At 38.6% G+C, this 9891-nt stretch overlaps 2 protein-coding genes and 1 pseudogene across 2 annotated transcripts; 1 reads left to right on the plus strand and 2 right to left on the minus strand.

The window, feature by feature from the left end:
• Nucleotides 1–480: 480 nt before the first annotated feature.
• On the minus strand, nt 481–1516 carry LOC149842877 (uncharacterized). The gene is made up of 4 exons (XM_090001619.1): nt 1200–1516; nt 967–1070; nt 848–894; nt 481–608 (listed from the first exon to the last, which is right to left on the minus strand). The coding sequence occupies exons 1-4, from the start codon at nt 1493–1495 to the stop codon at nt 579–581; spliced, it is 477 nt and encodes a 158-aa protein (XP_089857745.1). The 5' UTR covers nt 1496–1516; the 3' UTR covers nt 481–578.
• Nucleotides 1517–1596: 80 nt separating this feature from the next.
• On the minus strand, nt 1597–5914 carry LOC149842878 (protein FAR1-RELATED SEQUENCE 5-like). Its single transcript, XM_090000752.1, has 3 exons — nt 5527–5914; nt 1656–3543; nt 1597–1612 (listed from the first exon to the last, which is right to left on the minus strand). The coding sequence occupies exons 2-3, from the start codon at nt 3461–3463 to the stop codon at nt 1597–1599; spliced, it is 1824 nt and encodes a 607-aa protein (XP_089856878.1). The 5' UTR covers nt 3464–3543; nt 5527–5914.
• Nucleotides 5743–8728, plus strand: LOC149842879 (putative pentatricopeptide repeat-containing protein At5g59200, chloroplastic pseudogene; annotated as a pseudogene).
• The last annotated feature ends 1163 nt before the right edge of the window (nt 8729–9891 follow it).

Consider the following 9891-nt stretch of genomic DNA (forward strand, 5'->3'; position numbering starts at 1 on the left):
AATCCTTTAATCTAGTTAAATAACTCAATCAAATAACCATATCATGGTGATAAAATTACCATTTTTTCAAAGGACAAAGTGCTTGCCTCTTTTGGCTGCTCTAATTGCATTGATATTTTGAGCAGCAGCCTTTAAATGGTAATTGTGCTCCTCGGAGATACAGGGGAACTTGCTTATTTTGGCTGCTCTAATCGTATGGACATTTCCAGAAGCAACCGTTAAATGGTTATGGTACTCATGAATACAGTTCAAGGAGAACCAGTATGCAATCCTACTCAGATTTTTCAGTTTTTCTGGTGTACCCTCTTCAAAATCAAGTTGAAATCATAGATGTCTTGCGTGGATGAACTGGTAATATTGTTGTGAATCAAATGGTCCAAAGTCAAAGAGGGTCAAAATTTTCTGCTTATAATTGGCCATTTGAGGCATCAGCCATTGTTAGTGGAAAAGATAAAATCACATAACAGGGATAATTTCCTTTCATATTAAGCATTAATGAGAAAAGCTAATAATGTATATAATTTAAATTGATTTCAATGTCCACATTACATACCATCAGCTTGAGGCACTTGAGCTTCCTATTCTATAATTTGTTGATGGCCCATACTCTGCAAAATTGAGAACACTTCAGTGACTTTCAACTAATAGTTACACCGCAAGAGCAATACTAATTGAAATGTAAAGAAAACCATCAAATATCAACAAAAGAAACAACTCAAAACATTTCAAAAGTTTTTGGTATATCAACCTAAAAGTTATTCAATAATAAGCAATATTAGTGACGAGCAAGATCATTTTTATTTTTATTTTATTCAGGCATGAAGAAGGCATATGAAATATCAAATACCTCTTGATTCGCTACCAACATAGTTGATGGAGCAAATTGCGCTTTACCTAACAAAAAAAAAACGTAAAGCTTCAGTTTCAAATACAATTCAAAATAGCTATAGAAGTACTGCTAATTACCTATTTTTCTTATCTTTGGGCAATTTCTTCTATCATGCCCAACTCCCTTGCAATACTTACATGCCCTAGGGGGCTTACTGAGTCTAGGTTCAATTGAAGAGTTTCTGAAAAAATAAAAGACATGCATAATATCATAATTTAACAAACTTTATGAATTTAAAGAATAAAAAACATAAACCATACCAAACTTTATGAATTTAAAGAATAAAAATCATAGACCATTATATTCTTGCCTGAACTTGAAGCTCAAATGACAAGTGTGGGTATCATGACCCTTTTGACGACTAGTTGCACACATCATTGATGGCTTAGCAAGCTCAATGCTAGATTTGAATCCATTGCCACTTCCATTTGTGCTTATAGGTTGTCGATCCACAAGAGCAACATTATTGTAGGAACTTTGCCCTTGGCATTGACTGCTTGATTCTACCGAACCACCACATATCTCCTCACGAGTTTCTCCTTCAATAACTTCTTTATCATTACTCTTACCACTATTTTGAACTTTGAGCTCTTCTACTTTGTTCATTTCTGTTGCTGCATCAATCAATTTTTTTAGACCATCCAACACAAAAGCATAAGTTGGTTGAGATTGTGATCCCAAAAAGGCACACTTGTTTGCACAAAAACTTAAATGATTTTGCCACTGAACATGAGAATTTTGTAATTGACCTTTACATAAAAAACACTTTGCATTATGTGCTGCATCTCCATTTCTTGCATCTCTTGTCCATCTTTTTAATACATATTCTGGTGGTAATTTCTCGAAACCCTCTGCTCTAAGTACCCAAAAAATATGCCGGCAAACAATGCCCTCAATTTCCCACAAGCAACACTCACATTTTGATATTTGTTTTGAGACTTCATCATAGGTCAGCACAAATTCTCTACGGCCCTTTGACTCATCTGTTAGAACATACTTTCTACCATTAGTAATTTCAACAACTTTTGGAATGCAATTCACCAAACCAACAAGTTGTTCTTGATATCTCTCCAATATATTTGGAGTAAAAATTTCTGCCATATCCTTTTCGATGGTGCTATGGGTCATACAATTTGGCTTTTCACTCTCCATTTTTGCATTCATTTTGTTTTCATTATCTCGAAGCCCTTCTACAACCTCTTCGTATTTTTTAACAAATATATGCAAGGGAGTACACCTGTCAACCTTCTCCCCAAATAAACTATTAATGCTTTCATCATGTTGGGAGCTACACATGCCAGCCAAAAATGTATCCTTCCAATATGGTTGAACCCACATTGCTCTTTCATTCCAGCATCGATTCACAAATTCAATGCTATTAAGAATAGGAAATTTTTCTATCATTTCTTTCCAATGCCTTTCAAATTCCTCCACAGTCTTTGAATCTTTTATGCATTGATCCCACTTAGCCTTCAAGCCTGGGTGTGATCCCTGTATAGGACCTAATGTATCTAGGATTTTATCCAAAATATGCCATTTACAAAATATATGATCTGAAAATGGAAACAATTCTGATATTGCCGCTTTCATTGCAGAATGTTGATCGGTTATAATAGCACGCGGAGGATTATTATCCATTGCACTTAACCACTCCCGAAATAACCATTCAAAGGACCTTTTGGTTTCACTATCTAATAATGCACAACCGAACAAAATAGATTGACCATGATGGTTTACACCAGTGAATTGAGCAAATGGCATTGAAGCTTTATTTTTTCTATAAGAAATATCAAAAGTGACTACATCTCCAAAAAGATGATAATCATGTCTTGCCTTACCATCAACCCAGAAACAATTACCTAGTTGTTGACAATCATCAATCTCATACAAAGAAATAAAACCTAGATCATCTGCCTTTTTTTTATTGAAATAATCAATGACAATTTGAGTGTCCTTTTTGCACTCACTTCGACCAATTTTTCTCAAGTGTGCTTTTGATGCTTGTTGAACTTTGGTCAATTTGCTGGTTGATTTAAGAAACTCTGTGTTGTCATGGCCATGTAAAGGATGATTATGCTCTTCTTTCCAACCTTTCAAAAACCACCTTCCAGTTCTTTTGTGTATGCGAATGTTCATCTCTGCTTTACATCCACACCTTGCCTCAGCATTTCCATACTTACCTGCTGAAGTGTTGAGTCTCTTAAAACCCTCCCTGCTGCAAGTAAATTGTCGTGCATATACTTTGCCTTTGCTTCTTTTTAAATGATTTTTCCGAATATTAAATCCACCCACTTTAGCATAATCATTGTAAAAAGTGTAAGCATCATCTTCATCCTTATACTCCATACCAATTAGAGGTCTAATTTCTGATGGTACATTTGGGCAATAGCTCTTAATACCACTATCATCATGCCCATCATTTACATCTGAATCTTCACTACCAGAAACATTTTCCCCATCTATTATTGCATCATTTTTTCTGTAGTACCCTATCTCCATACCCAATTCCATCACTTCAACACCATGCTTATGATCATCTGAACTCATCTCATCCATCAGTACATCATTTTCCATGTCAGAATGCGACCTAAAACTAATTTAATCACCTTGCTTGGTAGAATGGTTGCCCACCCCCATCTACGAGTTTTTGCTACCTAATACACAGAGAAAGCACCCAAAGAAAATCAATTGATATGCACATGCACAAAGTAAATACAAAAACAAAACACAACCACCGTAATTGATACTACCAAAGATCATTGCCCCTTTATTCTTGGCTTTAAATTCTTAATACACATTATAAACAGACAAATAAAACAAAAAATGAATTTGACTACTTTTTTTTAATCATTTTGCAACATAACTCACAGATTGCGCCTATTAAAACCCACCAAGAAAGACAGGATCCAAAGCCTACTAGGAACTTGACCTAGTTATATTTTCTATAGTGGGCATGAATTCACTTTGAGATCTAACACAATCAAATGGACATAACTTAAAATGTGTGCCTCTATATGCACAGAATAAGCACAAATCTAATACACAATGACCAAAATCCCTACTATCAAATGAAAAAAAAATCAAATGAAGGCCACTAAATCAGTGGAATAAATGGAGTCCCCAATCGATATTAAAAGTGGAAATCAGATGACATAGTCAATGCAATTAAATGGAACATGTAAGTGCATGCTGGAGTCCTTCAAATCTACATGGAACCAAGATGTTCAATCATGTGGACGCAAGCAGACCTTTATATATATATATATATATATATATATATATATATATATATATATATATATATATATATATATATATATATATATATATATATATATATATATATATATATATATATATATATATTTTTTTTTTTTTTAAAAAAAAAAAATTTGTGTGAGAGAGAGAGTCACTGTGCTAGTTGTTTACTTCTAGTGCTAAGTCTGCAGGAACAAAATCAAACCGGAGAGGAGTTGAAACCTTTGAAAGATTGGTAAACATCAAAAGGAAATAAATGTTAGTTGATTGCTTTTAGTTTGGAATGAAAGGAGAATGAAAAGATAAACAGGCTGACTCCCATCCTCTTCAAACTTATCTCCCATCTATAAAAAAGAGACAATGATACGTGATGCATGCAGAAAACTAGAAGTGCATGTTAATGGGTTATGGTCGCTTCAAGCTATTAACCCACAGATGGAACATTAAGGGTGTTTTTGTTGTATAGTGCTGAATCATGCCATAGATAAGTATGCCAATACGCTTCTCAAAGAAGACAATAGAACTTTTCTGGAAGAGGAGGGGATCTGACTTGCTGGTGCGTGGAAGAAAAAGGGTAGGGCTAAACACCTTTGAGCAATATTGGGGTATAGTCATCAGTAAAGCTAGTGCTAACCTGGACTCTTCCATGGCCACATATTGTAGTGCCAGAGAAAATGAGCTCAAAAAGTATACTGCAGTACCGTAGCTGTGAGTCATACAGGTCACAGAGGGGCACCTGCCGATGATTCAGTAATCACAGTATAGCCCATTGGATGTAGTTGGCCAGTACAGTGCTTGAAGTAGCAAATAATATCTCAATACCTTGTTAAGGCGAAGGGACTCACAGATTTACAACATCCACTACCAACAGAGAAGGGAATTTGCCGTTAATCTCGATACCTTGCTTCCTACTTGCCCCCTTCAAAAAATTAACAAATGCCCACAAAGGAAAACAGAGATTTGCTGAGCTCCCCTAGCTTTTTTCCTTCAAAATTTCAGAAGAAAACTAACATTTTGGAGCGGAAAACGAAAAACTCACAACAGAAAACTATAGAAAACCGAACCAAGGAAGGCCTGAAAAGGGAAGTTGTGCTATGATTGAATTTACTCTGTGAGGAAAAAGGGATTATTCATGGGGTCTCGTTGACCAAAGAACCCTTGGGTACGTCTGACTTATCTCGGCATGAGGAAAGAGAGGGTGAAGGAAACGGAAAGAGTCCGGAATCCGAGTGCCTTTCTGGGTCTTAAGTCTGGATTTTGATGTAAGGAAATCATACCTTCTCCCACCCACCTTAATCCCAAACTGATACCAAACTAATGAAATCACGTTGACTAGAAAAAGTGGGAGAAAAAACACAATGGGAGAAAAAAATGCATACCGGAAAACCAGAATTGTTCACTTTGAAGTAAAATTATGTTCAATTCGGTAGTGGCCGGAAGGCGGCCGGCCGACGGGAGCAGATAAAGAGGTGGGGAAGGAAACCGGAGTGGATGGTGATGGTTTTGTTTCGTGACGGCAGTTAGAGAGCGGGTTTGGTTCGGTGGTGGCCAGAGAGCGGCCAGACGACGGAAGCCGGTGAATAAATTGGGAAGGGATGGGTGGGGACGGCCGCCGGAGAGCAACTTTCCGGTTGCCGGAGGATGAACCGAGTTGCGAGCCAGTAGATCTTCTTCTTCCCGAATCAGAGATCGAGTTTACGGTCGTCGGAGTCGTCTTCTCCGGCAAGAGATCGAGTATCCGGTAACCGGAAGATGGCCGGAATGAGTTCTTCGGTGGTAGTGAGAGAGAGAGAGAGAGACGCCGTTTCTCAGAACACGCATCCCATCATTTGAAATAGGATGGGGTTCCATCATGCATTCAATCGTAGCCATCAAATCAACAGTAGATGTTTTGCTGGATGGCTAGGATTGAATGTACGGTGGAATCCATCCTATTTCAAATGATGGGATCCGTATTCCGTTTTTCACTGGAAGATTTTTTTCTAAATTACAGAAAATACACCCAACTTTTCATTTAGTTATATGGACGGCCTAGATTTTGAGATATTATCAATACAGGCCTACTTAGTAAAGAAATTCTTAACAGTTAGGCATGAATTTGTAATATTTTAAAAGTTAGCAGTGTTTATAAATAACATAAAACATAGGCGTGTTTGTAAAATTTTCTTTTTATTTTTTGGTATTTCACAAACTCACAAATGCGCGGGAAAAAGGTGAAAGCAGTGAAATGAAAGATTGATTCTTGCGTCCTGACGTCCGATGGATTTATTTCGACGGTCAGGATGTGTCCTGCAGTGGCAGGACAGAAGAGGTGGCAGGCAGTATAACAAATATCGTCGTTTTTGCGATAATTTAGAAAAATATCTGAGACGAAAATAACTCGAGTTATTTTCTCCCAAAATTACAAATAAAATACTTCCGAAACCAATACGTTTTTTTAAATAAAAATAATACAATTTAGACTCTACATGTGCCAAGCCAAGCTCAAACTAGCTCATTTATGTTCATAAATACATTTTTACAAAGTTGTAAGTACTATGTTTTGAACTGGAAAGATATTAAACATGACGTATCATGGTTGGGACACGTAAGAGTGGATAGTTTTACCTCACAGGGAGGCGGCGGGGCCCATTAACGAGTTCTTTTAGAGCTGAGACACGAGAGTTCGGGTTTACCAGCCCCCACAAGTGAAGATGTGCGGTGGAAAGTGAATATTACCTACCATTGGTCATATACAATATGACCTATTCTGATTACCGGTATGATGGTTTTTTTTTTTTTCTTAAGAAGCAAGCTGGGGTTAGGCAGCCCTGCCAGTACTATATCATTGGGTTTTGAACCTGCAACGTCCCAACACAAGGTGACGTGCACTAGCTGCTCCTACCGACAAGCGGAGACCCCGTTGGTGGGTATGATGGCCTTGTTAAGTTTGTTCGTTCCCCACCTGCATTGGTTTTCAACGGGCCACCACCCATGGCTCTCACTCTCACTGTCATGAACCGAAACCCCACAAAAGCCTTGGAAGATCAGGCCTTCTCCCTCCTCCAAACTCACACCACCCTTAGAAAGCTCAAAGAGATTCATGCCCACATCATAAGAAACCAAATCCACCACAGCAACTATGTCATCACCAAGCTCGTCTCTGCTTGCCTCGGTGCTGGCCGCATTGCGTACGCACGCAAAGTGTTCGACGAAATGCCTGAACCAAACACCTTCCTTTGGAACAACATGATCAGGGGCCTCGTTGAGAACAATGCCCACGATGAGGCTTTGATGATTTACTGCAGAATGATCTCCGGTGGATTCGTGCCCAACAATTTCACGTTCCCTTTCGTTCTTAAGGCGTGCTCAAAATCGTCCGCCATTAGAGAGGGTAGAGCTGTTCACGGCATGGTTTTGCAGTTGGGTTTTGGTTCTGATGTCTATGTACAGACCGGTTTGGTCGATATGTATGCTTCATGTGGTGATGTTGAGGTTGCGTACCAACTGTTTGGGAAAATGCATCGACGAGATATTGTGACTTGGAATGCGATGTTGATGGGTTTTGCGCGGTGTGGTTTTATGAGCGGTGCTAGAGAAGTGTTTGAGGAAATGCCTGAGAGAAATGTCATGTCTTGGACCGCGATGATCGGTGGGTATCTGCGTAGTGGGTGTTCAAAAGTGGCGGTTGAGTTATTTTGCCTTATGCAGATGGATGGTGTAAAGCCTGACAAGATGACAGTGGTTTCGGTGCTTTCCGCTTGTGCAGATTTAGGAGCTCTTGATATGGGTAGGTGGATTCATGAGTATATTGAGAAAAGTCGTATTGAGATAGACATTTTTGTTAGCACTGCACTGATAGACATGTATGCAAAATGCGGGAACATCAAGAATGCGTGGTTGGTATTTGATAAGATTCAGTCGAAAAACATATCGTGCTATAATGCTATGATTTTAGGGCTTGCAATTCATGGGCTAGGTGAGAAAGCAATTCAGCTTTTTCAAGAGGCACAAAGGGAGGGAATTAGAGTTGATGACATTACCATGATTGCTGTCCTAAGTGCTTGTAGTCACTCCGGTTTGGTAGATGCAGGTCGCTACTATTTTTATTCCATGAGGGATGAGTATGGAATTGAACCAAAAATGGAGCATTATGGTTGTTTTGTTGATTTGCTTGGTCGGGCTGGAAAATTGGATGAAGCAACTGACCTGATCTACAGTATGCCTTTCCAAGCTGATTCTGTTGTATGGGGAACACTGGTAGCTGCATGTCAAATCCATAGAGATACTGACCGCATTGAGAAGTTGATGAAAAAGCTGTCTGAGTTAGACCCATCGAACAGTGGGATTTTTGTATTAAAATCTAATATCTATGCTGCTGAAGAGAGATGGGATGACGTGGCCCATGTCAGGAAATTGATGAAGGATAGGGGATTCGGCAAGAACCCTGGGTGTAGCTCTATTGAGTTGAATAATGTAGTTCATGAGTTCACGGTTGGAGATGATTCACACCCACAGTTTAAGGAAATCTACAGAACGTTGGATGGATTAAGTGAACAAATGAAATTGTTTGTGGAATCAGGGGACTGTATATATGCTTAGTGTGTTTGAAATAATTCAGATTGGTTCAAGTTAGGACCTATTTGGGAAAGAGAGAGTCAATTTTGGTAACATATGGCTAGAGTTATCCTCATTCTTGTCAATATTTTGTTGAGGTTTTGGTTCAAAACTATTCCTAAATTTCCTATGCATTTTGTTCTTTTTTTTTCTAAGTTCATAGGTTTTTAGTCTTTCCTGCATGTTTAGTCACATATTGAAAGTTGCAGGAACCTCCCTTGTCCTTATATACCCTCAAGGGGCATTAGATCTTGGGCTTGTACATTTCTTTGGACTTTGGATCTTGGACCTTGGACCTTTGATCTTGGATTTTAGAGTTTTTTATTTGGTTTGGTTTTTGACCTTTCTTTTTAGTACTTGAAACGATTTTAATCTTTAAGTACAGTTTTGCCCATTGACCAAACCTTAAATGTGCATTGACTTAGCATTTATCTCTTTTAGATCTTACCTTGACCTAACCCAGATCTGTAGCGATCAAGCCTAACGTTTTTGCATGGGGCTTTAATGATTATAGCGATCTATAAACTGCCCCTTACCTTAACCATCGATTGTTGACTTGGTTCAAGACAATCTTGACCCTACTAGGGTTATTTTGGACCCAACCATTGCCTTTTTTTATCCTTTTTTGGTGCTCTCTTTGCGCTAGCCGTTTGGGCATTCATGGCTAGCCATTTGGCAACCATGGCCCATTATGACTAGTTGTTTGGGCTTATTAAAGGCTTTTATGTTGGTTGGGGGGTTGGGACCTATATAAATCTTAGCCCTCTCTCATTTCTCTCTCTCGAGCTTTACTATTTAAGAGCTTATTAGCTTTCTCTCATTCTTTTCTTGTTCTTTCGAAGTGCTTTTAATATCCAGATCTGGTTGACTTTTAGGATCTAACTTCGATTGCAATCTGGATCCATATTTAGGATTCGTAGTCACTTTCCTACATAATTCATGCCCAATTCGAGCGTACATCAAGCCTGTATCAACCCAACCTAGTCAAGAGTTCATGTCGAGATTATTGGTCTCATCCAATGCGGACTAATTTTCGTGAGAAGACGAAAACTTAGTTGAGAGCATAGTTGCATGAGTACCCATTGCACCAAGGATTTGATCCTAAGTGCGGCAGCTATTGCGTAGCCATGTGCTTTCGAGCGAACCTG

This window comes from Nuphar pumila, chromosome 3, assembly GCF_984573655.1.
Source record: "Nuphar pumila chromosome 3, dmNupPumi1.hap1.1, whole genome shotgun sequence".
Lineage (NCBI taxonomy): Eukaryota > Viridiplantae > Streptophyta > Magnoliopsida > Nymphaeales > Nymphaeaceae > Nuphar > Nuphar pumila.

Excerpts from the sequence above, each read along its gene's own strand:
- LOC149842877 (XM_090001619.1), bottom strand. The coding sequence starts at position 1,495 with ATGAACAAAGTAGAAGAGCTCAAAGTTCAAAATAGTGGTAAGAGTAAT. Across the intron at positions 1,071-1,199 it reads CATTTGAGCTTCAAGTTCAG|AAACTCTTCAATTGAACCTA; the intron begins GCAAGAATATAA and ends TTATTTTTTCAG. Across the intron at positions 895-966 it reads CCCAAAGATAAGAAAAATAG|GTAAAGCGCAATTTGCTCCA; the intron begins GTAATTAGCAGT and ends TTTTTTTGTTAG.
- LOC149842878 (XM_090000752.1), bottom strand. The coding sequence starts at position 3,463 with ATGGAAAATGATGTACTGATGGATGAGATGAGTTCAGATGATCATAAG.